Raw genomic sequence first — 27,748 nt, forward strand, 5'->3', positions numbered from 1 at the left:
TGATATTTTTAATTTTGCTGCTTATTATTACCAGAAAGGAAATAAAGTAACTAAACTGAGATTTTCTTAATAAAGATAGACTTCACTTGCAGGGGTTCAGAAGACTTGAAATTAAAGAACCAAAAACGAGTTGAGAGATTGATAGAAGAAATCCATGCCATGAAGGTAATTCCATGTTTAGATAATTCAATATTAGAGACAATTATTTTAGTAACTGAAAGCTTTGTCTGTTTTCTGCAGCTGCATTACTGAAACTTCAAGTAATTTCAGAGTAAGACTAACATAACTAGCAAACTATGAGTGCTTGTGTTTGTCAAGATGTTAAACAATTTGAGTCTTAAGCTTTCCAGGCTAAACATGAATTTGCTTAGTAGTGTGTTGTATTGAAAGTTTTTACTGTAAGTTAAAGCACAGAATTTAAAGTTCTTGTGCCACTCAGGAGTATGGGAAGGCATTTTGTGTGTCTGACAATACAGTATCCTCATTATCTGCAAGCTTTAAATACCATGCCATTTGTATTTGGTTCTGTAAGAGTTTCAAATTTTAGCTGCAAGGGACTGGTTATGCTTGAGTCAGATTTTTTTTTAATTTAATTTAATTGCTGTTAATTGACAGAGTGTTTGTATCTTATATGTTATGACATCAAGAAAATGCTTCAGAAACTTTATAACTTCTTAATAATTTGTGCTAGTCTCTCAATTTTAGTGATACTGCATAAGATTATGTGTGGTGAAATGAGTTATGAATTCCAATCATAGGGCTTGAGCATAAGTCATGTATTGGTCATGACAAATGTTTTCTCACAATATTGCTGTTTTGATTGCTTCCTTGGTAAGTGTAGTTGATAACTGTAGTTATCCATGACTACTACTATCCAAGAGTGATACTACTCTTACTATTGTGTGCTGTTCTGGGAGGTTTTTTAGGTTTTTTTAACACTTCTTTCTTTTTTTCCTCAGCATTGCAGAGACCTTAGTCTTCAAAAAAAAGGCTAGTAACAGGAAAGGTTTCATTGACCAACTCAGATGTGCCAGATAGATCAGGCAGAACCATAGGGATTTTTAGCTTCATACTTCCAGTAAGAGTCTTCATAAATAAGTAAAAGGGTAAAGAAAGTGGTCAGCACTGCTCAAACACCATGACATTAACATTGAGGCACTCTGCATTACTGACTTGTCATCAGTCTTAAACTCGGTCATGTATTTGCTCCCTTTTCTCTCCTTTTTTTGTTCTAATTTTTTAATTGTGTTTAAATGCCGTGTATGTGTGTCTCAGTTTGTAAGAGAATGATCAAGTGATCACATGTGTTACAGCACTGAGCTTAGAAGCCCATGTTTTATGGGGCTTTTGTGAGTGTCCTTGAGATGGTTTCACTGAAAGATTTGTTCCACATGCATTTACCAGGAGTGTTTGTTTTGTCCACATTGAGCTTTTTCGTTCCAGGATTGGCTCATGGCAAACATCTTAAATCCTGCCTGCGCTCAGGACTGTATTGGCCAAGTACATTCAACTCCTCCTTCAGTTGGCTTGAATATGTACAGGGCTTGTAAGTGGTAGCTTTAAGAGTGATTGTCAGGGGAGGATAGATTTGTAATCTAGAGTAGCAGTCCTGCCCAACCTGCTGTAATTTAAGTCCCGCCCTTAGGGAAAATAGTCTTCTTGAACTACATGGCATGGGTCATTTTAGTTCATGGGATATATGTAGTCTTTTAAGGATAAGCTGTTCTAGTTTGGAAGCAAGATTCCTCTCTATCTGGAAGCAAGGATCAGCTCTCTCTGTTGGGGTTTCCTACTAGATTACAGCTTTTCAACATCCACCTGCTCCAACATGAGCACCTTTTCTCACAGGCTGCCAGTGGATCTCTGGATCCCCCATGCACTTCATGAACTACAGGGAAAAAGTTTGTTGTATTATAGTCCTCACCACAGCTTGTAGAGGAACCTCAGCTTGAACTTTTAAAGCACCTTCTCTCCCTCCCTCCTTTCAGTGGGCTTAGTGTCACTATGTTGTTCCCCTCATGTGTCTTCACCTTTTCCTTTTCTATGACTAAGGAGAAAATTGTTGTCTGTAGGTTCATTTGTTCTCAAGCTCTATCAATTGTTTCAAAAGTTCTTGAAGGGTTTTGTAGCACTGAAAGGTTGATCTTGTCTGGGCTCAGTACTGGGGGAATTGCTTGTTATGCCCTTCGCTGCTGGCCACGTGAGCCTCACTGGCACTGCATGGGCTGTGCCAGCCACCACGGTGCTGGCACCATTCCACACTGCTCTTACTGTGTGGCACTAAAAAGGAGAAGCCGCTGCTGGCACCTCTGCCCTTCTGCCTGCAGCACAGCTGGCTAAAGGCAACTAAACAGGCAAAGTTCACTGCAAGCTGTGCAGTCCCAGCAGCCGCTTGAAGAAGAGGAGGGACTGTGTGTGTTGTTTTCCTTCTTAAATATGTCATTGCAGAGGCATTACTAACTACTCTGATTGGGTCAACAACATGTCTATCATCAGAGCCTTCAAGGATTGGCTTTGCTGGACATAGTAGAAGCTTTGAGGAGCTTCTCTCAGAAGCCACTTCCAGAGCCCCCACTCCCACTTAGAGCTATTGTGTTAAACAAATGCACAAAGCCATCTCTTTTAAACATCAGTCCTTTTTCTTCCATCATCAAGAACAGACCCAGACTTCCTTTTTCCTTATCATGTATCCAGAAGAAATGAAAAAGCCACCTGAGAACTGTTAGCAGCAAAGTCTTTGGAAGGACTTTATGTATTCTGATGACCTCAGAGCAGTTATTGGGGGATTCCATTTTACAGGGAATTTGTTTCAGTCTTGGGGGAGAAAGACTGAAATTCTGCAACCTTGACACAGTTGTCTGTTTAACTGAAGTTTTTAATTCAGTGGCTTAAGTTTCTCTTATTCAGAAAAAGAAATCTAATAGTTTGAGATCTTAATCAGGGAGAATCATTTGCTTTCTTGAGAATTACGTTTGTGAGTTCAGCTGCCTGTAAACTCACAAACTTTTTGAGCCTGCAGCTCAGCAGGACTTCTCAGAATGAAACAGTTTTGAATTTCCAGTTACAAGATTTTAACTTCTCTTTCTAATTTATATTTTTTCTAACTATAATCTGACACAACAGGAAGGACAAAATGCTTGCTGTTACCAGCAGTGGTATCACTAGCACCCAAGGATGCTATTTTCCCATCCTCAAGTAAATTCTGAACAGACAGTGCTGACATAATATCACTTTAAACACATTGGTTTGTCAGAGTGAGATGGTATAAGATACTTTTACTTTTTAGGCTTAATAGAGTGTCCTCTTTTTTTTTTTTTTTTTTTTTTTTTTAATGTGCTCTACATAGACATGCATGCACAATTCTGCATATATATTAAAAATCTATGAAGTGTTAGTGCTGGGCTGTGTTGAAAAAACCTTTTGTTATTTGAATTTGCAAATAGTATATATTGTAGTATTGTTAGACTGACATGTAACTTTTTTCTTCTCTATATTTATATTTTCATTGTTAGAACTGAAGAATTAAAAAAAACTTAACTGGCAAATCAAAGTTCTCAAGCACAACAATCAGAAGTAAACATTGTGAGAAATTAGAGCAGTGTCCTGCATTGTGGATGGAGGAACTGGGTTAATGGTTTACAGGAGTTCTCAAAGCTATTAGCATAATACACCAGTTTTTGATTCCTTCAGTTTTCATTTTTCCAAAACTGCATAAAATATTTATTCAACCATTCACAAAAGATGGGGAAAGAGAATGGTATGATGCTTTCTAGTCCTCCACTATGATACTACTTCTGTGAAATACAAAACAGTGTATACTTACAGGTATTTCTTTACTTGTTTGTCAGGCTTGATGATACTATCAAAATGGATTCATTATCCATGTAGAGTACAACTTCCCATATTTAAGAAGCTATTATTTTTTTGAAAGTTTCTTGGCACAAAAAAAACAGGTTGTCTAGTGATTTCTTAGTAATGTGTAGCTTTCCTTGAATTGTTGGAATTTCTTGGCTGAAGATTTTAATATAACTGTTGTTTCTTCACCATGTCTCTAGGAGTACTTTTGCTACTTTTTATCTTACAACAAAAACCTTGGCATTATGGAAGGTGTTGCTATATCATGTTTGGGGAATGCCCATTAAGAAAGTATGGACAAAAGGCAGTTTGCAGTGCTTGAAGGGAAAATGCCTTCCATTTGTCAGGAATGAGCAGCAATTTGTTTCAGCCATTTTCAGGTGTCTTGAAAAAGGAAAGATGCATTCTCTGTCCTGAAAATTATCGCTGGAGAAACAGATCAGTTAATACAAAGAGGGTTTTTTACTACACTCAAACCACAGTATTTATCACAGAATAATGAATTTAGTACAATAGATACAAGAAAAAAATAATTTTACATTATTTTTTCTTAGTTTTATATTCTAGGAAGACGTTAACAGAAGTAGACTTAAATATGAACTCCATTATTAAGCTTTTAAAAGCCAAATTATTTTATAAAAGTAGAGCCTCAGTTTGATGTTTTCATACTCATTGTCCTTGGAAAAGTCATTCCATTTCCTGAAAGTAATAGAGGTAAGGTTGAGAACAGGGCTGGGTAACTGATAATTTTTGTAGCAGGTCGGTTTAAGGAGCTTGGTAGGTCTGTCTTTTAGTATGGCCTTTTTGCATGGAAGTTTTATATCCTGAAATAGCAGGCTTTTTAGAAAATCTTTATAATTTCCTTCTAGCAGTGGTGTTTTCTTTCTTGGTTAATGGTTTCATCTTATGTAACCTGGCTTTCAGTTAACATCTTGCCATTAAATGGTCTTAAGTCAGAGTGGAAACTAACGCAGTTTTTTGCTTTTTCGTTCTATTAACATGTGCTTCCAACAGTCTTGCATATCTTCTTTTAAAATAGGTAGCAAACATTCATCCTTATGTTATAGAATCTTTAAACTTTAAAAGTTTTGTAATAGTAATGGGAAGTGCTTAAACTTCAGTGTAATCAGCCTAGGAACTTCTCAACAAAAGAAGTTGAGCTTCTCAACAAAAGAAGTTGAGCTTCTCAACAAAAGGCTGAGGCAGGAGTGGGTCAGATTTCACAATGGTGTGGGCCACATGCCACATGTAGACCATTTCAGGGAAGGAGGAAGGAGCAGAACTTAAAGCTGTTCCGCCTTCAGTGGAGCAGTCCAGATCCTTGCTTTGGTGCATGTGTCTGACTTATTATCTGTGCATGATGCATTCCTCTGCAGTAATATAGGAAGCCATGGGGCTTTGAGTGTCCGATATATCCATGTGTGCATTGGTCAGGCATACACATGCAAGGAGTCAAGCACTATTAGGAAACACAAAAGTTGGCTGCTTGTGCTCTTAACAGCACATTCTACTTTGCTTATGGCAGTTCATGGCTGTTCTAGACAACATATGCCTTAGTAGGGAGTATTATTTTTGTTGAACTGCATATTAATTCAATGGCTGTCTAAAATTATGTCAAGGTTGAAGTAAAAGCTCTACCAAATAAGGAACACAATGTAAAGACCACTTAATGTAATGGAGAAGGTGGTATGAAGATTTTCAGTGTGTTCCTGAGCCCAAACATAACCAGAAGGTCCACCAAAGGTGGAAGCAAGAACAGCAAGCCTGTCAGGAATGTAGAAGATACTGCCTGAATGTGCAGAGATTGTTAGTAAATACAAAACTGATGGATTTTCAAGTAGTGAGGAATGGGAAGCACTGCACGAATGGATTCTGTAGGTACACTGCAGTAGAAGTAAGGCTAAAGGAAAATAAGATTCCACTGCTCAGTGTGAAGATAAGGAATAAAGTGGGCTATTTAATGTATTTTTTTTTAATTGATGGATAAGAATGAGGAAGGAATGCCTCACCAGGAACCTACATAAATATGTCTCCTCAGTGTGCCCACTTTACTTGAATATTCCTACCTATATCCTTTTTTGATTCTCAAAGTAGTGAGAAGGCAGGTTGGTATAATCACTGTCTGAGTTCTGTTCTTTATCTGCATAGCACTTCATGCTCTTTACACTGATACATTGCTTCCTTTCATATTTATGCTAAAATGAGAAACTCCATACTTCATATTCTTATCTGTTTTCCTAAACTAGTCTCTTGGTTGCTTTTCACGCAGGGTCAAAATACGCTGAATGAGCAATCTCAGCATAAGAAAACTATAGAATATACTTTTCTTTTTCTATATAGCAAGCATAAAAGGATACTTAAAACTTTAAGAAAGACAGAAAAATTAGTGTGGGATCTTGTACTGTACAGTTGTAATTTGAAGGAATAAAATAGCTGACAGCCATTCTTACTGTTTTATTACATTATGATAGCAGAAGTTTTTTGGTTTTTTTAATATATTGAAATACTGTCCTGGATTACATAAAAAATGGGCTGCATTTCTTAAAAATAAAAGTCAGTAAAAATATCATCAGCTTCATTTTGAAAACTTTATTGTTGACAAGATACTTAAATAGAAGCAGCTATCGTGGGTTTTTTTTAATGCATTCGATTCCTAGTTACAAAGTCAAAACAGATCACAAGGGCAGCTTTTTGTTGGATTTGAGACAACTTAAGGAAAATATTAAAGTACATTCTAAGTGCAGGTTGTCAGCTGACTTAAAAATATGGCTTGCAGATGAAGCTTTTTCTAATCAAGTCTTGCATAAGAATTTTACTATCTTATTTTTTGTAAGATGCAGAATAAGCCATTTTCACGTTTTGAAAAAATAGGGGTTGCAGATGTGTATTTTCATTGTTTATTTTAATAAAGAGGCAACCTTTGCAATAATATTTAAAAAAAAAAATGCAACTCATATGCCTTTATGTGAAAATAGACCAGTGGCAGCAAAACAAACCACTTACTATTAATCAAAATAATGACAGAAGTGTCAGCTTGTTCTGCGCTCATGTTGAAAGTACTTGTGTTTTCAAAATAGGTACTTTTTTTGTTGTTGACTCTTTCATCATCCCAACATGCATTTCACTTTACTGAACCAACTTGGGCATTTTCTTAAATGTCTCTGTAATTTGTGAGAACCTGAAAAAGAAGATAACGTTTCTATAAGTACTACATAGATTTCCTTTTCCTTTGATCATCCTATGCTGAGGTATGGTAGTTGTCAAAAGAAGATAATCCTCATGGGATCTCTGAGGCAATTCTAATTAATTCCTTGCTCTATACTAGCTGGTCTTTGTACTTAATTTATTCTGGAGAAGTGAAGAATAATATCTACAGTAAATAGTGAATCTACTTAGTATGGTGGATCAATATTAAACTATCTAAATATCCTTAATCAACTGTCCTTTTTTGTCCTCTTTCTTCTAAAGAAATTTTCCATAGAAGTTTGTTTTTTTTCCTTCATAAATAGAAATCCTTCTTTAATATTGTGGTAAAGGTTTTATTCGTATTTCTTCTAACTGAAGAGTGTGTGATGGGAGAGAAAAAGAAATTGAGATCGCTGTATCTTTATAGTCACTTGGAAATTAATTAATTCGGAATGACGACTGCATGAATGGTGAATTGCTATGACTCCTTATTCCAGCTGATGCTTTTGAGTGTAAAATCTTATTTCCCCCATGGCTACCTCCTGTGTAAAAAAAAAAAAAAAAAGAAAAATTAAGTCTTTTTGGGAATGTAATGCTAGTGTGAATATGACTTCAGTGCTGGACAGATGTTTTGGCACTTAATAGTTAAGTGAGGATTTAGTGAGCACATGGATGAATAGTAAGAGGTAGAATAATGGTACCTTTAGGAGATGATAGTCATGCCTGGCAAATCAGTGGGAGTTCTTTGAAGGAGTAAGTACATAGTAGATATTGTTGATTGAGTCTGTACAGTGTTTTGTATTAAAAAAACCAAAAAACAACATCATTGTCCAGCTTTCACCCAAAGCCTCCAGTGGTTTTATGTTGTTTTAGTTAGGCTTTTCTTTTTTTGAAGTTGTTCATGGATATGAATTTTCTTCTTTTAGTCACAGAGTTAAACATAGTAAGCAAAAGAGAAGAATAGATGCTTGGCTTTCGTAGTGTTGGAAAGCTAACAGCGGAGATTTGTGCAGATCAGTGCTGGAAATGATTCAGAAAAAGTGAATGAATGACAGAACTTTGATTCCAGAATTTTGGGGTAGTGAAGATACTGATACTAAAACACTGCTGAGCTGATCAGCTGGGCAACAGAATGACTGAAGATATTCAATGGTGATAAATGTTTAGTACTTGTGGTGGTGGTGAGAATTACATTTCCAGTAGTTCATTTTTACTGGATTGAAAGAAATTGTTTTTTGCTGATACTGCTAGGAGGTGGATATCAGAGTTTCCATAGATATTTGTGAAAATGCTAGATTGCTCTTCCTTGCCTTCAGACAGAAGTCAGCCTCTTCCTATTAAAATTAATTATTTTACTGTATACTGCATAAATCATGTTTGTGTATGTAAAAAACAACCAAATAAACTAGTGAAAGTATAAAGAAGAGTGTCAAGAACGATCAGATATGGCACGGCATCTATATAGCATGTAACAAAATTGGAAGAGGATTTGCCGGAATACAAGGTGAACTACTGGTGTTGGAGTTTCAACACAATTCACGTATTTGTCCTGGATAGATACTGTGTACTGGTATTTTGCTGAGGAGGTTTTAACAGTCAGTTTGAAAATCTGCATATACTAAAAGTAAAAACCTCTTTTTGTGTTTTGTTACGATCTGGTTTTTTCACCTTTACTCCTCACCCTGGGCAAATCAGGTGACAGGTTTGTCTTGCTGAAGTTTCAAGATCTCTAGGAAAGGACAAAAACTAAATCATTTTTTTTTTCCATGGAGCTTGAAGAAAGGACTGGAGGAAGAGTAATTTTCCTGGTGACAATGCATACTGGGAAAAGGAATGGAAACAAGTTCTTTTTATCTGCATGATGTCTAATCTTTGAACTTTTGCCCTCTAGAAGCAGACCAAGGGGTTGTGCAGACGGGGTCTGTATTGACGTGCTTCTGCTTCACACTGCATCTCTCCGGGTTCTTCTGTCCTCGCTACTTGTTTCTGTTTCCGCGTCTTATTTTCAAACCCGAACGTAGCGGGTGGGGAGTTACTACGCGGATGGCGCCCATTTGTCAGTCACTAGTCTCGTCGTTAGGGAATGCTGTGAGGATCCAGCACGTCCTTTCGCTGGCTGCCTCGGTGGCGCCTTGCTGGCTGTCGCTGCTGCCGGGCGGGAGCGGGGCCGGGGGTGCCCCGCGCCCTCTCCTGGCAGGTAGCGCCGCTTTCCTGCCGCTCTCGCTCAAGCCGCGCTGCTGGCACCCGCCGGCGCTGCTGGCAGCCGCGCCGAATACCACGGATAGTAACTCAAAACCCCAGGCGCTTCCAGCCAGCAGCAGGGCTGCTTGGAAATATGGAAACCCTCAAATCGCATGTGGTTGTTATTTTAATATTAGGAAAGCACTGTGGAACAAATTGTGTCAGTACAATGAAATTACAGATTGCATTACAGCACAAGTGAACGCTGACATTCAGAACTAAGAGATGTTTGAAGAAAAAAGAATACTCAAGTAATAATTTTTGGCATCATGCTTGCTGTGCTTCTAAGTTTTTTTTTACTTCTCTTTTCTTTGTCATTTTTAATGCTTGTAATTGTAGTTTACTTTCATAGTACCTTCTACTTCTGAAATTGTCACGAAATTGCAGACTTGCTCATCTCTTTCTGTATGCAATGGTGAAAACGGTGACTGCTCTCTGAAAGTGACTACTGAATCAGATGTGAACCTCCAAAATGAAACAATTCATTTAATCTAATTGACAGAAAAAAATGCCAAGTTCACAGTGTTCATCTCGGTAGACTGATGTAATTGCTGGCATTTGACTTGCATACCTCTTGAAATATTAAATTAGTTTATAAACGTGGCAGAAAAGAGCAGCCTATACTTGCCAAATAAAGTTTGGGTATTTTACAAGAGCTCAAACAATTAGCCATGTTAAGTGTTCTTTTGGAGAGTTGTTTATTTCATTATGTTTTGTTATTAAAGCATGAATAAGTAGTCTTTCCCTCATCTGCTTGTTCTGCTTTTAGAAAAGGTTATGCAGTGTAGAGAAATGAGGGTATTTAGCAAGAGGAAGGTAACAATTTGTGCAAAACTGTGTTCACAGGAATATGATGTACTTTTATTAGATGAGTATTTCTGTAAATTTAAACAAAACAATAGAAAACAATAAGCCAAAAAAACAATAAAATTTTGTATTGTGAAACTTACTAGATGAAAATTCACAGGTTGACAGTGAATTTCACTTGGATCTAAACTGAGACAGCAATACTGTAGACATTTAGTAATGTTTAAAATTGGTGCCAGCAAAAACCTGACACCAGTGCAGTTCACAAAAAGAACAATTGCTAGACAAGTTCCCCTAGAAGTACATTCTTACATTCCCAATGATTAACTGTGATTTTGGAGTATTATTATTTTTTCTTTTTTCTTTTTTTTTTCCCTTTCTGTTTTGACAGGTTAGGAATAGTTAATTCCCATCAAAATGAATTGTGCTATGTTTGTCTAAAGTGATGTGGTTCTCAAGCTTCTGATTTTTTTGGGAAGCTATATTCTGGTAATTTTCTCTAGTGATGTCTTTGGTTTTGTTATTTTAAAATACTAATTAAATTTTACTATTTTTTTCTTAATGTGTTTTGTAGTATTTCTCTCCAAGTTGTTATTTATCCAACAAAGTTGAAAGTTAATGATTTCAAGAAAGGTTATTTTCTTATTTGGAGAGGTCTTATAGTAAAATCAAAGACCAGTTAAAACAACATAAAATTCACCAAAACTTTCGAAAATATAAGGCAGTTGATAAAGCATGCAAAGTCATTAAAAATGCATTAAATGTCTTTGGTGCATACTTCAGGAAAACTAGAAACTGTAGAACCATTTCTTCTTAAGCTTTTCTTCCTCTTTGTAATACAGACCCTAGATAATTTATAAATTAAAAACTCCTACTACTTTTGAACATCATAATAATCTTAAACCCAGGTGATCCAGGGGACTGTGTTTAAAAGATAATTCACTTAACCTGTCTCCAATTAGAGAGAAAATGTCTTCATTTCTACTGGATAAGACCTCTGTTTTCAGTATATGGTGAAACAGAACCAAGTCACGCAGTCAGGTTGCCAGCAAAAGCTTTGTTGGCTACACCGGTTAAACAAACAACAAAAAAAAAAATCCATGGAATTTTTTATTATGCCTTTGCTTTCCTGTAGTTGCCTGTCCTTTATGACACAGATATGTACAGTAAAACTTGACTTCCACAGAAAGCTGCATCTCTACATACATTTATTTTCGGACATTTATCGGACTTGCTGCATTGACTGTAAGCTTAGCAAAGGCTAACTTGTTGAACTTGCTAACTTGAAGTTATTTATCAAAAGAATATATGTTGTTTCTGAATATGTGTAAACTTCTGAAATAGTATTTATTCAAGCACTATTAGACTTCTATTCGAAATCTGTTAGTACATATATGTCTTTGGTAGTGAGAAGCTTCCACAACATGAAGAGCATTACTAGTTAGAAAGATACACCTGCCCCCATTGTAATGTGGTATCTGATTTTCTTGGAATAATGAGTACATTAGTAATATGCTGATCTGTTTTGTTTGTATTAATTTTGAGTGCACATATGCCTCGACAGACAGTCTTTTTACTTTGTCACTATATTAGATATTAGATATTAGATAAAAAGGTCTTCCCAAACACATGCATCCCACAGTGGTTAGTTACTATCTTTTATGGTCTCTTATCACTCAGTTGAGTCCTTTGTATTTTAAAAATATTTACATGTTAGCACCACTTAGATTTTATGTCCATCTGTAATTTAAAAAGCAAGAATTATGCCAGTGAGTCACCAAAGAAATCATGAAAATAGCTCCCAAAAATAGATTCCTTTATTTGTTCTATCTGAAAGTGTAGGCTCTGGCGTAAATGTGTGCAAACATTGAAAATTCTAAATGTTGTCTTGCCAGGAAGAATGGCAAGTCAAACTGAGTGAGGCAGAGAAATCTTTTACCTTTGTGTGAATAAATGAGGTATACCTTGTCTTTTCTTTCTTTTCCTAAGAACTTTGTAAATGTTTCTGTCCTTTTTGAGTATTGAAAGCAGTGGGTTTAATGGCATTTTATTTAAATCCAGCATAACTGTGTCTTAGGCATAGCAAGGCCATTCCCTATGTGGTATGAGTGGATTGTGGTAATAGAGGGGAGGTGAAGTGCTGAAATTTCCCAGCACATTCTCTGCCCTGAGCCCCAAGTGTGGTTTACCCAAGAACTCCCAAGAATAAGTCCCCATTTCCACTGCATGGGACATAATATGAGCTGACGTTTCAGGATGGACAAGTGCAGGTTTTTTCCTAGTGATGGTTGAAAAAAAAACTATCAGGAAAGTTTTTAGCATGGAGATGCATAGATATTTGCTAGATTCATGAAGGATTATAGTATTCTTAACGAGTGACTTGTCAGTCTTCATAATTTTTTGGATATCAGTCAGCTTCAGCCCTAGGAGAGGGGTGGCCCTAACAGCACCATCCTGGACTTCCTGTCAAATCAGTCTACCCCTCATGAGACTGGTACTGGCCCCCACTGGACTCTCGCCTGTGGGTTGAAAACCTCAGTTCTTCTCAGCAGGAAATTCTTGGTGTGTAATTTTTTCACATCCAGAGATGTGTCTGCTGCAAAAGGAGACAATGGCGGGTCTTTTTAGAATTGCTTTAGAAATGCAATGAATTCAACATTTTAATGATTATCGAATCTATTTCTTTATACCAAGTAAAATAAATGGAGCAATTTCATTATTTGAGCATTCTCATTCAGCCAGGGTGCGGTAAATTGTTACTGGGAATTGCCAGTCAGAAAAGCGGCAAATCATTAAAACAAAAGTGAGTTCTTAGGTAAGAAATGCTGTACTGCAGAAGGTGCAGTTGCATACAAGTGGGAGGTACAGCGTTCAGAGTTTACCTATCATCAGGGTACAGTTAGGGAAATTTGGGACAAATCAGTAGGCCTCTCTGGAAGGATTTTATGTAATTTACAGGTAATGGATAAAGATGAGAGTGACCTCGATTGCCTGGATTCCATTGAGGAAAAAACTAAAGCCAAATGGAAGATGAAATTTCCAGGGCTAAGACTACAGACTTCTGTCTAGGATTAGACTTCTCTTCTTCTGCGCAATATTACCAGGAGAGATACTGCCTCCCATTTTATTCTTGTTTTAAAAGTTGTAGTTAAAAAAATGAGAGCAAATACAGAAAATATCTGGAGACCTTACAGATCTTTAAACTTTTATTCTGTGGTAGGTGATGTTCAGGACATCTAATTACTGAGGAGAGCTTCAGAGGTGTTTTAGTAATCATTCATAAAGACTTGGCAGTAAGGTAGGCAGCTATTTGAAAGTGCTTAGCACTGTCTGTGGTAAAATTACGTAGGGATTTTATAATGAAGCAGTTATGTCAATATAGCACTGACTTGTTTAATAAACAAGTCTTAACAAACAAGACTTGTTTAATAAACAAGTTATTAATAAGCTTAAGTCACACTTAACTAGACAATGTCATATTTTATTTACTGGATCAATTTTTTGTTATTCTGTTTGTTAATTTTATCCAAGTTTCTCTTATGGTAGTACTGTTCATCTTGGTTCCACATCTAGTAAAATGAGGCCATGAGAAGATAGAGGTTTGGGATTTATTTATTTTTATTTTTTGTGTTTAGGCAGAGTGCCATTTACTTTAGTGCGGTGGTCCACTAATGAAACTTAGGTCACAGCTACTGACAAAGGATTTGGTCTTTATAAACTGCTAGGGAAAGAAAGTATTCCTTTTATTTATAATCAGTTTGATAATAATCAGTTGCAGCAATGCATTTCTAGAAAACATTACTTTGTAACTTAAACAAATTTGTGCTCTTATAATGGATTTAGTTTCTTTTTGGAAGCTGGATAAACTTTCAGGTGCCCATGGCTGATTTCTTGCACTGCTTTGAAGATATCCCATTTTTGTATATTTTCACAATGGTAATACTTACTCATAAGTGTAAGACTACTTTTTTTCTGAATGAGTAAAATTCTGAACTTCTAAAGACTTAGAGGAGAAAATTGGTTATGACAAGAAGACATACAGCGATTAAATTACAGGGAAAAAAAAAGTTGAAAACGTTCTGGAATTTTTTTTGTCTTACATGTTTTTCCACACTAAGCAACCTAGAAAAATGACAGTAGCAAAATCAGACTGAATGCCATGGAAAAATATAAGAAACTTTGTGAGAAAGTAGTCTTAAACACAGGTTTATGAGTAAAAATTATGATTATGTTTTAAAAGCTGAAGGTATTATTGGGTAGCAAACTATAGCTGAGATTTTAGCAGAAATACGACTTTTGGTAAGGGTGTTCTGTTTCTATATATCCTAATTCTGTTACTTACTGTTTGGAGAAGCTTCACCATTTTGAGAAGTCATCTTTTCATATGGAAGGGCTTAAAACACAACTAAGAAAATGTGAAAAAATAATTATGAGAAGTAATGAATTCTTATGATAAAGGTAAACAAAAAATACTAGTCAAAACAAAATTGAAGTTGTGTCATTTTTAGTAGTCTGAGGACTCCTAAATTGTTTCCACAGGCCACTGGCAGACTTTAAGGTTTTTTCCTGAGTCATTTAAAACTGCCTGAGACAGCATAGCTGGGAATACATTTTGTATGAAAAAGCTTGCATTTCTGAGATGTGTCGAAGCCTCATTTGACAGTGAATTTTTTTGTTTTTGCTGTCTTCCAGAGGCTGTTCAATAAATTACATTTCCATGCCGTTTAGGTTAGGACCTCTCTCTGACTCAGTATCGCTTGGATAAAGTGTCATCTGAGCTGCCACAATCAATATAAACATGAAATCCTATTTTCACATACCGCTTATGCTTGACATACTTCAATATAGTCTTGTCTTTCTGTGTAAGACAGTTACGGTGTATTTAAAAAAAAAAAAAATCTCCCAACATTGCTGTTCTAAGTTTCTCCAAGTACTGGGGTGAGCTCGCTGCCTCCTGTACTCTATTCAGAGATGAGTGCCTACCCCATAGCTACCCATTCCTGTGCCCTAGTGCTCACTTTTCCCAGACCATGCCAGTCTTTGCCCACTCCAGTCCTTGCCTATCTATAGTTACTTTTTCCATAAATTTGGTGTTTCACTGTAACTTTGTGTGCTGTGTTGGCTTCATGTGCTGTTACTAGCTCAGTTACCTTGTTAACAAGATGTCCACCCCTGAAGTCTGCCCTGTATTCTACCTTTCCATGGAGCTTGTCTTGTTTTTGTGTAACTCTGCCCTAATGGTCTGTACAGCCATTCTGCAGCTTCTTGCATTATCTATCACATCCAGCAGTTCTCTTATGTCCAGTAGTTTTTCACATCCTGTTTATTCGTCTTAATCTCAGGCCAAGGCCTGGTCATCTGCCTGCAGGCCTGACAGGATCCAACTGGCTGACAGGCCAGTTCTCCTGACATCACTGCCCACTGGAGCAGCTGCCTGGGCAGTGAATGCCCAGAGGAGCATCATCCCCAGACTGTTGGAAAAAATTGCTGATCCTACTCCTTTGCCACCTCTTTCCAGTGTCATCTTGGCATTCCAGTGGCCATTTCAGGCCGAAGCATCAGGACAAACAGCTACACCATTGTGCTTTGTGTCATGTGCATGTACTGCAGTGTTTCCTCGCTCACGCCCCTGTCTCCAAAGGATTTCATAATAAAGATTGAGATAAGGGTGCAGTTTATAAGTAAAAGAAAATTATCTCTTCCATTGTTCCTTACTGCTCATTATCCACCAGTTTGCCAGCTAGAGCACTAAGTTGTCTATCTTCCATGAGAGAAAACATGGTCAATCTGCAAAGGAGAAGGGTCTCTTGATCTCAGCAGTTTTTTATCATCCCTCCATAGGCAGTCAGTATGTCAGCACCTTACTTTTAAGGTTTTGGCTTGGGGTATTTTTAGACATTTGGGGAAATAGGGAAGATTTTCAAGGCGAAAGAGTGTGTGCATTGGTTTTTAGGAGACCTTTGTCTGTATTTCCCTAACCTGAGATTGTTGTAGTTTGTATACTTCATAAAGTAGCATATGTGTCTTGTTCCCCCTTAACTTTTGTATTCCTTGTTCACTGGAACATAGCATCTCTCTTGGAAACCAAGTGGCATAGGTTATGACACCAAGCATTAATACGATTTCAGAAAACAGCTATAATCTGTGAGCGTATTTGGAAGGCAGTGAGAGTTCTTCATTAGGGGCCTTCATAAGCAGATCTTCGCAGTGCTGAAGGGATAGACAGGAAAAGGGGAAGGGATGAAGCAGACAGTCAAAGAGCTGGTGGACAATCAAAGAGCTGGTGGACAAGGGATAAACAGACAGGAACAAAGGCAAATCATCTCCACTCACAAATAATGGGCCATTAAAAAAACTACTGATACTGCTTTGCAGAAGGCCAACCTTGACTTTGTAACTGATAAGGGAGAACAATAGGAACATGAGAATTCAGGGACATTGGGAGGACCTGTGACTACACAGAACTTAACTAAGCAGCACTTAGAGGGGCATAATTGGGAGTGAGCATTTGAGGGGACAGTCTCAGCCAGTTCTGGTCAGTAAATTTACCTGACCAAGCAATGCAACTGATCAACATAGTCTGTCACCTTTTTTTCTTTTCTTACCTGTTTGTAATCTCATGTCTTTGTCCCCTGCCTGAAAGTGCAGTAAGGACGAGGTGCCAGCTACTGGGGTATCCTGGTTTAGAGCAAATTTTGGGAGGAAACCTCTGAATGAGGCCCCTCCAGAAAGCAAATGGAAACAGCCCCTCTCCCAACTGCTTTGGGAAAAGATATTCTTGGGGAAAAGTGGAAAAAACCTGTTTATTTAACAAGTAAAGTATTCACAAGCATAAAAAAAAAAAAAGAATATTAAGCAATAAAACCTCTTGCTGTTCTGAAGAGATGGAAAGTTAAGAAATTTCTTGTCGTGGTGTGTAGCTGGGTTCTCTCAGTCTCTTATCAGTCCCTCTGGTGCTGGAAAATACCACATCCTAGCCCTGGTGGGCCACAGGCATGAGCTCCTGGTATTTCTCTGCGTTTTCAGTTCAGAGCAGGTTTAAACCATTCCAAGGAAAAGAAAAGCCACAGCCCAAAGGACTTCTCTGCCTCAGCTAGCTAAAAAAACTAACTAAAAGCAAAGGAGAGCTCTGTCTCACTGTCCATCCATACTGCAGACAACACAGTCCAGGAGCAGGATGCAGGGGAGTGAGGGCAATTTCTGAACACAGACTCTGCGCTTCTCTCCCTGCTTCACTCTCAGAACTCAATATCCAGCATAAACAGACAACTGGGGATACAAGCATCATGAAGTCACCCCAGGACATGGGTGTATGGGGCAAGCAGTAGGAGTGAGGGCAGGAGTGTAGGTGCCCCAAGCCTGGTGGGGTGTCAGCAACAGTGGGTGGGGGGTCCCAGCTCCAGGCGTGGGCAGTAACAGCATGTGCAGCACCAGGGAGGACAGTCAGTTTGTGTCCTACATGTTTCTGCAGGTGAAACTGGGCTGAGTCATGCCTGTGAAGCTCTTGGCACAATCTGGACTGGGCTGTTGCTCATGGCCTGTGTGCTAATGCTGATGGGGCAGGCAGACTGTCTAATATTCATGTGCTTTGACTCCAGGTGTATGTCTTTTTGGCATGTGCAGTTCACTAGCAAACCTCAAATTGGAGTAGCTGTGTGTGGGAGAGGGACTTTTTACAAGGGCATGTAGTGATAGGACATGGGGTAATAGCTTTAAACTGAGAGTAGGTTAGGATTGGGTATTAGGAAGAAATTCCTTACTGTGAAGGTGGTGAGGCACTGGCACATGTTGCCCAAGGAAGCTGTGGCTACCCCATCCCTGGGAGTGTTCAAGGCCAGATTGGGCAGGGCCCTGAGCAGCTTCATCTAGTGGAAGGTATCCCTGCCCATTGTGAGGGCTGGAGCTAGAGGATCTTTAAGGCCTCTTTTAACCATTCTGTGTTTCTAAGGTTCTGTCATCTGGGAAGGGGTATCAGGTGGCCCGAGGGCCCTTGCTGGTGTCTGTAAGGTGGGTCTTGGTATCTGCCTGATAGTGACTTGCTGCCAGCCAGCAAGTAGGAGGCGCAGGAGAGGGGCACAAGAGTTATGGACCCAGGCCAAGAGGTATTAATTAGATGGACAGAGGGATATACTGCACTGATACTGAGGGATCCACAAGTGTGTTTGTGCCTTTTGAGGGGGTGGGAGGTGGCATAATCTCAATAGTGAACTTCAGTCCTGATCAGAAAAGAAGGAAGAGGCCTTGGCTGGCACTACTGCAGTTCCTGTGAGTCCTGGGAGTGCTACATGCTGCATAGCAGAGCTTCACTACTGGTTGAAACTGTCAATAAGAAAGCATCTGCTGTATCTGTGGACCTGGGACAGACACCTCCGTGTCTCTGGACATACTGGGCTGGGCTGGAGCATCAGGACAGGTGGAATTCCTAGACTGGTCTCAGAGATGCTGGAGGGGACATCCATCTGTAACATCCCTTAGCACAATTGGAAAGAGGGTTACATAATCGATATTCAGTACTGTCTTGGTTCTAGAAGACAGGTGTCTGCTAGGGAGAGCAGGAGCCTCCCTTGGGATGAAAAAATGTAGACCTCCTCCTTCCGAATTATTATAAATTTGAAATCAAGGGGCTTTCAGGCAGAGATCTGGGGATAGGAATAACAGTTCTTTACTGGTATAACCAGGCAAACAAACAAACAATAACTACAGCATTAACAAGAACACAGAACCAGGGACCCCAGGACAGCTTTCTCAGCTGAGATGGGATGGAGGAGAGGTTTTGTTTCACAAACCCCCTCGGGCAGTCAGTCCTGGTGCTTCTGCAGGGCTCCAAGGAACAGTCGGCTGGAAACAGCAGGGATGAGCTGAGATCCTGGGCTGGTGGCTGAGGTGTATCAGCAGCTCCGCGGCGGTGCCTGGCACTGCCACATGTCCCGGCAGGACAGGGGGTGCGAGGCCACCAACCAAGAGGGGAGAAGGAGAAGAAGCAGCAGCTCTGTCTGGGTGATGGCGAAAAATTCCCTTCTCTCCACTGCAGCAGCTCTGCGACCCAGCACACGAACGTCTTTCCCCGAAGCCGAAGAAAAGCCAGCTAAAAAACTGTCCCCACCCTCCTTTTCTGCCCCCTTCCCCCTCCCCTGGGCCCGGCTACTCTTTGTCCGTTGTGAGCACCCCTAAGTACCGGTAGTTAGGTTGTCCCAGCACATAATGGGTAAAAATTCCCCGGGCAGGCCAGAAGGACAAAACAAAAAAAAAGGACACCTAACCCTCAACAAGTACTAAGGTTTTCCTTGTGAGACAGGTTCATCTCAAAGTTGAGAAAACTCTGCTGGGAAAAATACCACTATCTCCATTTTCTATTTTATTGTCTGGCCATTAATAGAGACACCATTAATAGAGACAGAATAAACGTGCTTATTACAGTAACTTGACTCATGTGACTATGTTTACTAAACCAAGGTTCTGTGGAAGAGCATTTAAGTCAAAAATGCTTACTTTGCCTTAAATCTAGGAGAAGTGAAGGAAATAATTTATAAATTTGGAGATTTAAGCCTGAACAGAAGGTTCTTGGCCTCATTCTGTATCCTAGGCATTTCAGAGTGGCTTTCATGATTTCACATTCCAAAGTGTAATTCATTCTCCAGTATTACTCATGATTCTGCAATGTCTTGGGAATTCTGCAATATTGTCCTATCAAAATTAAACTTCTGACATTCTCATGGAGGGATCGCTGAAGTTTGTCTGCCTCTGCCCTGAACCCTGTTGTTGCATTTAAATCCTAAGGAGACAGGAAATAGGCAGTTTTATTTGGGATGAAGATCATAGGAATTATCTTTTTGTGGTTGTTTTTTTTAATAAACCAACAGCTTGATTTAATGAATAATGTTGGGTTCCAGATCTTCATTCGTAACCCCCAAGCTCCTATGTGACAGTAAGCATGTCACTTACCAGCATGTCCTACTTTCACCAGCTGTGAAACACTTCGGAAAGTCATGCAAAACTGAATCATAGGTCTTTTCCATCTCTATTAGGTCAGCCAACTGTTCATCTGCCAGTAGAAGATTGTTTCCTACATCTACCAGTGTTTTTCCAGTGTGGATCCTGTCCTCTCAGTGGCTTCCACTAGTACCTTTGGGAGATGATTTTGCAGTGTTCTAGATCTCATTGTCAGGAAGCTCTTCTGACATTCACAGAAAGAGGTTGTTGTTGTTGATTTAACTAAGTTCTCTTATTTTTTCCCATTACTAGATAACTGTTTACAGTTTTGAGACATGCAAGTCATGCAATACCTTAAAGGTCTAGATAAATTGCAAGTCTCTGTAAAGTGTCTTAACTATACAAAAAAGAAAAACATAATTTTTGAGACTCAAGATTTATGACCTTTTATAAGAAGGTAAGCTATGTGGTTCTTCCTGAAATAATGTCCAAGGAAGTATAGTGCTCCAGATTTACAACAGAAAAGGGATAGAATATGGAACTTAACAGTGGCGTAAAAATGAAGGTATTGGAATAGGTTTAAAGAGTGCTTAAGCAGGAAAATAAAGTAATTAACAAATACAATATAGTTGAACACGAAACCTATCAGAATAATTAAGTTACTTTGTACAGAATTTAACTTTTTAAAATGCATGGACATTATTTGAGTCTGGCATAAGAATAGTTAAATTGCTTTTAAAATGGCCATCTGGGAAACAACTAGTATATACCATGATTTTTTGCTTCACTGCCCTAGGAGGAAAATAATGTTCAATTAATTCAGTTGATGAGGTTAATAGAGCATTTTGTAATGCAACCTACATAAAGCATGTGTCTTAAAATAACAAGAACTCTGTTGTGGGGGCATGTTTCATAAAATATTCAGCTTTTAACAAAATCCACTTGTCCAGGATTTTCATTCCTCTATTTCAGCTGCCAATGGAAATGCTTAAGTTCAGGAATGCAAACTGCATGTTCAGTCAGTTTCTTTAGAAAAAATAGAATATTTTTTTCATCTCAGCTTCATTTTCATTGTCTTTGACTTATATATTCGTGTACATAGATAAGTTCTGATATAACTTCATTAGAAGATAAGTCAGGAGTTTAAGGCCTTCCAAAGTTTATTTGTAGTAGAACAATACGGGTAATTGAAATGTTTCTGCAAATAAAACCACCTATTCTGCATACTTTACTGTTGAAAAATCTCTTTTGCTTTCAGCACTAGTATATACAGTCAGATTAAGTATAAGGTTGTGTTTTCAAAAGGTCAGTATAAATGTAGCGTTTACATACACACGAAAAAATATGCCATACAACAAACTCCTTTTCTTTCTCAGGGAGGTGTCATGATTCAAATGTTTATAAAGCAGGTGAACCTTAGAAAGACTTAATGAAGTCTGATCATAAGAAGAATAAACTTTTCTTCCATCTACAGGAAATAAAACCAGATGAAGTTACCAGACTTGCTCTTAGGACAGAAGTTAATTTTGAAAGTGTCTGCAAAAAGGTAAGACTTGCTGTTTTTTGCTTTCCTTCCCCTCCTTCTCTGAGTGTGAAAAGGTGTATATGTGGTGCAGGTACATGGATTTGACACACTGTTTGTTGTATTGTATCTTCATTGTAGTTCATCCTTTTCTGAGGGGGTTTGTCCACTGGGACATATCTACAGAAAAGTGAATAGCTGTCTAGTATGAATTGTCATTAGTCTGGTGGGCTAGTCCCTAGTAATTGGAACAGAATACCAGGAAACGTAATAGTGATTTCTTAGTCTTTAAAAATAGATTTGTGTTGTTTATATTGTATATATAAATTATTCACTTGGTGTAAATAAGTAATCTTTCTGCAACAGTTGGAAAAAGGTTCTCAATACTTTGAAATGCAGGGAGAAATTTCCACGTGTAAACAAAACATGACAAACATTAGCTTGAAATGAAGGTGAAATTCTAACACCTCTGTGGTTCATTGCTTTCAGTGTAATGTTTCTCTTGAAGCCTGAAGGTACAGTATCAAATATTAACTGCCTAACTAGTAACGTCTGTAAGAGATGCAATGAAGACATAGAAGTGCTCATTGAAATAAGCAACTGAGGCTGAGAGCAGTACCATTTCAAAGAACATGCTACATTATTGATGCCAGAAAGCAATTCTGAGTTTAAAAGTGTCATTACATGAACTTTTATGGGTTTTTTCACTTCAGCTTTAATTCCTATGACTGGTCCACTGAAGAAAGCTGAAACCTGAAGTGTTTATAGTACACAGGCTAAGTTCTAATGTAGGATTTGGTCATTTACTCCTGTAATGGCATCATTAGTTTGTAATACAACTCTAATGTTGCATATTACAGTCATGTGTAATGTAGTTCAGTTATTAGCATAATGTGCAGCAAGTTTTTCAATGTTTTATGTCAGCAAAAACAAGTTAATAGGAAAATATCATAGGAATTTGGTATTTCTGCAGTAGTGTGGGTAGAAGCATCTTAACTGATTTTCCTTATCTCAGTGATGGAAGAGGAAAAGGTAAGGAAGGGTCACAGATACACTGACATGAAGCTAAAAAGCATTCTTCTTTTACATTTATTTGACCAGGATTTTCCAGTGTGAGGATGAGGTAGTCAGAAACTGCTTATTGTAATGTTAGAAATGGGGCAGACATGAAGATTTCAAATGTCTGGAGGACATGTGGAGAGGGATTTCATTCTTGAAGAAGGATGCTAAATTCGAACAGTGCCATTTTATCACTTAACCACAGGAGATTCTTCTACCAAGATTTCAAATTCATCAGGCTTATGCTGATTTCATAAAGTGAAGAAGCACCAAAATGAAATTATTGATGCTATTTTTTAAAGGTGGTTTTTTAGGTTTTATTTTCTAAGGTGGCAATTTTATTTACAAGAATGATGAAGGAATATAATTAATCTTACTTTCACCCCATTATTTTTTATATATTCATAGTCATGACTGATGTTGTGCTTCTCATATTATTTACTTAAAGTCTTAAAATAGGCTTTAATTTAGCTTTAATTCTTGAAAACATATAATGCAGGTATCTTCATGGAATTGTTTAGGGGTTTTGATCTGTTGTTTCTGTTACTTTCTGTTGCTGGTCCAGTTTTTCAGGGGAATGGAAGTTTGTTAATCTCACAGTTTTTAGTGGATGGAACTTACATTTCATATCAAGCTGATGGATGGATGGATGCTAATGTTTTTTTTTTTAAACCCATAGAGAGTTTTCATCTCACTGCAGTAGAAGAATATGTACAATTGTGTGACAAGTGGTGGCTGTGCATATCCCCAACATAGGCATCCCTTCTGTGCCTAAACAGAAATTAATTCTCCAATATTTTGTTTCTTATTTTCCCACAGTAGGCATTAAACATACAATAAAAAAAATTCTTATTTTCTATCCTTAGCAATATTCTGTAGTCTCATGAAATACAGACCACACTGTTTACCTTTTCATTAACTTGAGTTTCAAAATATTTGAAGGAAAACATCCTGTGGCTGTTTTCATTTTTAGAATAGGTTTGTTTTCATTGACAAAAGGCAATCTGCTTTTAATTCACTGTGGAATGCTGGATGTTAGTTTTGCATAGTGGTCATGTAGTCAAGATACTTTTTTAATTGCTTCTCATCACTGAGCTTTTATGTTCCATTTCTATTTCCCAACATTTTTCAGAACAAATTAAGTATTCTTTTCTGTTTAAAAAAACTTTGCATATATTTCAATCAAGTACTATAAATTTGTGCTAAGTATTTTGCAAGTGGCAATTTACTGGGAGTTCCTATGATTTAGATTTCAATGCAGCTGTATTGATAATAAGCAGATCAGATTTATCTAGTTGCAGGGGTTACTGGTGGGAGTTACCAACCCCATGACAAATGACTTTTTATGAAAACATTACAAGAAGCAGCAGGTGAACAATTCTTCATGCATGTCTGCTGAAACGTTTTTAATCCACTCGAATATTGCTGCATCTGGCACCATTGTTTCCAGCAGGTGATAAATTCTGCTGTAAAAATTGTAATAAATATTACCATGAAAGTTTGACTAACCTTTATATTGTTGGTTCTATTTACAGCTGTTTTAAAACAGGACCTGTATTTTGTAGGTTTTCTCCAAGTCCTTGTGTGCTTTTTGTACCAAGTTGTACATTGTCTGCCACAAGTATATTTGACAGACATTACTAAAATTAGAAAAAGGTATCGTAGAACTCATTTTAAACTCACATTTGCAGCTGTGACAGCATTTTGAACTGTTGCACACAGCATATATTCCTGCAGTGTATGGGAAGCTTGATTCGCTGTGTTGTACTCCAGGACACCGAAGGTATAAATTGGAAGCTAATCCTAATAATGCAGTTCATTACAAGCAGAAAACTGAACTGAGCATTAGCAAAGTCTTAACTATTATCTTCAACTTGTTGCTAACATAGATTTAGGATAATTCAAATAGGTGAGGAAAGGCAGGATAAATAAGTTAATACGAATTAATGTTTTTCCAGTATTAGAAAATTTTGTTTATAATCTGGGCTGTTTCCTCAGGAAAAGGGGATGTTGGTCCAACTGCAAACACCTTCATCATAACCACAGTTGTTGCCTTTGCTAACAGACACTGACTAACTTACTGTAGCATCTCATTTAGCTTTTCTTCCAGTAAGTCTTTGGTGTGTAGCACATGAGGAAAAAGTCCCTATGCTTTAAACACTTGAGAATGACAGAATTCCAGCTCTGCTACAAACAGTGATATGTCATCTTGCCTCAAGTCAAAATACCTACTTTTTCTAAAGAATAAACTCTGTGTATTTCAAAATCCAGCAACTGTCTGATTTGGGAAGCAGGGTTGAAACAGAAATTAACTGTTGTATTTATGCAGTCTTCACATATCCTCAGGAGTATAGTATTCCCTTCTTTTACACTGATCTTTAATCTGTGGTCCTTTAGAAGAAAGCCATCTTTTCCTATTAAGTCTTGTATTTCCACCTATTGCTCAAAAAAAAAAAAAACCAAAAACAAACAAAAAAAACCTTGTATTTGAATCTTATGTAGATACTTGTGTGCAAAGAGGATTCTGCACAGCAAATTTTGAGTATACCATGATCCGCAGAGTTTTTTGTGGCCACATCCCTCTGAATCTCAAGATTACTGAAAAGCTTACGGTTTCTAAGAGTGCTGAGACATTTTTTGTAGGCTATAAATGTAAGTCATTAGTAGCTGCTTCTTTTTATTTCCCTTTTTTTTTTTTTTTTTCCCCTAATTTAAGGTCTGGCAAGCTTACTTTGGATTGCTTCATGTACAGGAACCAACTTTGTCTTGTTTGGAATTTAAAAGGAATTCAAAGACTTTAGAAACAGGATCTCAGGCAGCTCATGAATAGCCATAGGGAGACATGCCAGGATTTAACTGAGCAACTGGGTACACAGTGTGAGTTTGATAGTTTAAAATCCAAGCTGCCTGATGAGGACAACTCGGCTTAGCAGGATTTTGGAGGGTTGACATAAGTGCTGTGTGGCTTCTGGTGTAGATATTTTAACAGATGCCCAAAGACTGATACATTATACTTACAAGTTCTAGGGTGAGTGAACTTAATGTCTGTGGCACTTTACCTATTTGACTTCAATGAACTTGGGATGGGGGAACCAACCAAAATACTAACAGTAATATGAAAGGGTTTTTTGTCATTTATCAAACAGTACTTTGACTTATTCACATTTGCTGTCCGGGACAAACAGGAAGAAGGACAAAGTTAAAGGGCTAAATATGTATTAATTTTATTCCTATCCAAAGTGTGTTTCAATCACATTATCAAAATAGCATTTGTCAGATTCATGTCATTTTTTAAATTATGCAGGTGATGGCCTGAGATTAGTCTATTAATTCACAGTCTCTCTGTCATAAGTAAACAAAAAGATGAGCAAGGGTGGAGTTACAATGCTAATTTTGTTCTTCTTTTTAGATTTATATTGAAAATGTTTTTCACACCAAAAGTAAGTGAAAAGGAGTTTATGAAAGGCTGCTAGCTTTGAGGCTTTAAAGAACAGTGAGTAATTAATTGGAGCAGCAAGCATCCCAGAATAAAACATTTACACTTATTCACATGTGAGAAGAATATTTCTGTTTCATCTCCCAAACTTCTTTAATTCACTCGATCTCCGGTGTGGGGCTAAGGAAGTCCTTGGGTAAAAAGGATATGAGAAAGAGGTAGAAAGGTGTTGCTGTCCAGATGGATACAAGACATCGTTCTTGCTGAAGGAATACACAAGACATTGTTTTACTAAGTACATGTATTTATTAAGGAAATTTTCAACTTCATACTCCTAGTACTTTTGAATTTTGTGTCAGGAAAAGGAAGATGTAATTTCTGAATCAAGTAGATTTTTTGATTAAACACATCTACATCTATAGAGGACCAGTAATCTGCATTTCCTAATACTGAAAAATATAAAGGTTTCTCTTTTATCTGGTAATCCTAAATGTACATTTGGGATCTTTGCCTTCATTCATTTTAAAAATGTACTTCCTAGTGAAAAATATCTAAACAAACCCCTCTGCATGCACTGTAGATTCAATCTGAGGAAATGTACTAAATCATAAAAAGGGCCCCTGAAAAGGTTCTTTTGCATTTTAATTGGAGGCTTGCTGTTAACTTCAAAGGCTTTGGATGTGACACAGAATAGTTGCTGTCTTTCATTTGGGGTTTGGAGGATTTTTCCATAACCTCCTATCTTCTCCTTCCCCCAGCCCTCCTGAAGAATTCTACTCACAATACAAACATACTAATTAGGATAGATGTTACTGTTTATTTATGTAGAACTTCTGTTCCTGTTGTTAGTACCTTTAATAGTAGATTCTTATGTACACAGATTTTTAACATTGCGTATGGAAATATTTTGTTTGCAGTTCATAAACCATAGGGACGAGACTATTGTATGAATCAGTTTTCTTTGTAATACTGATGTGATAGTCCATAAACATTGAATAATATGCTTATCATTAATAACGTTGCAATTTTGCGTGTTGATTTTGACTATGTGGGGCAAATGGCTGGTGTTTTTGAGGAACCCATGAAAAACTTCATTCTCCTTTTTATCTAAGTTTTGGTTGTTACACTGATGATTTAATAGCCTTCCTGGATTTCATAGATAATCTCCATCTCATTCCCTGCCCCCTTCTCTATAAGTATTAATTATTAGAAACATTGTTACGTTATTTCCTTTTGCTCCAGAAGGAATGTATTGCCTTACTCGGTACATGGATGTACATTCTCCAGCATGTTTATGTTGAAATTAGTAGAATAATAATATTAATTTACTTTTCTACATGTTAAAATGTTACCTTCTCATCTTGTCTCAGTATGAAACAATAGATATTCGTTTGCATATTAGATGCCAGATACACTTTTCTCTCTGTAATAGATGTATCTGTCAACATGTTATTGTTGACATGAACACATGGAATGTGTTGCATTAATTTAGTAGTACAATTTCCTGCATCACAGACCAAAATAGTTGTCTTTATGCTGCGCATCAGTGTTACGGAGTTAAATTCTTTTTGTCCTGAATATTTTTACTCAGTTTGGATGGAAGTTACGCTAAATGTATGAAGCCACAGTTTCCTGAGAATTTTCCATGTCAAACACCAGATGTTAGTGTTAAACAGGAATGTCTGTAGTCTTCCTAAGACTCCTGATGAAGT

General features: G+C 37.6%; 1 protein-coding gene across 2 annotated transcripts in view; it reads left to right on the forward strand.

Moving 5' to 3' along the window:
• Positions 1 to 27,748, forward strand: part of SRFBP1 (serum response factor binding protein 1) — a 66,932-nt gene that overhangs the window by 22,491 nt on the left and 16,693 nt on the right. The window contains exons 3-4 of one of the 2 annotated variants that reach the window (XM_014257081.2): positions 93 to 165; positions 21,494 to 21,565. In XM_014257081.2, coding sequence (XP_014112556.2) covers positions 93 to 165; positions 21,494 to 21,565 — 145 coding nt within the window. The remainder of the gene's footprint in view (positions 1 to 92; positions 166 to 21,493; positions 21,566 to 27,748) is intronic. The other variant, XM_014257082.2, reaches the window with a different exon arrangement.

The sequence above is a fragment of the Pseudopodoces humilis genome, chromosome 4, assembly GCF_049639895.1.
Source record: "Pseudopodoces humilis isolate 2021_Gansu_Grassland_sample_001 chromosome 4, ASM4963989v1, whole genome shotgun sequence".
NCBI lineage: Eukaryota > Metazoa > Chordata > Aves > Passeriformes > Paridae > Pseudopodoces > Pseudopodoces humilis.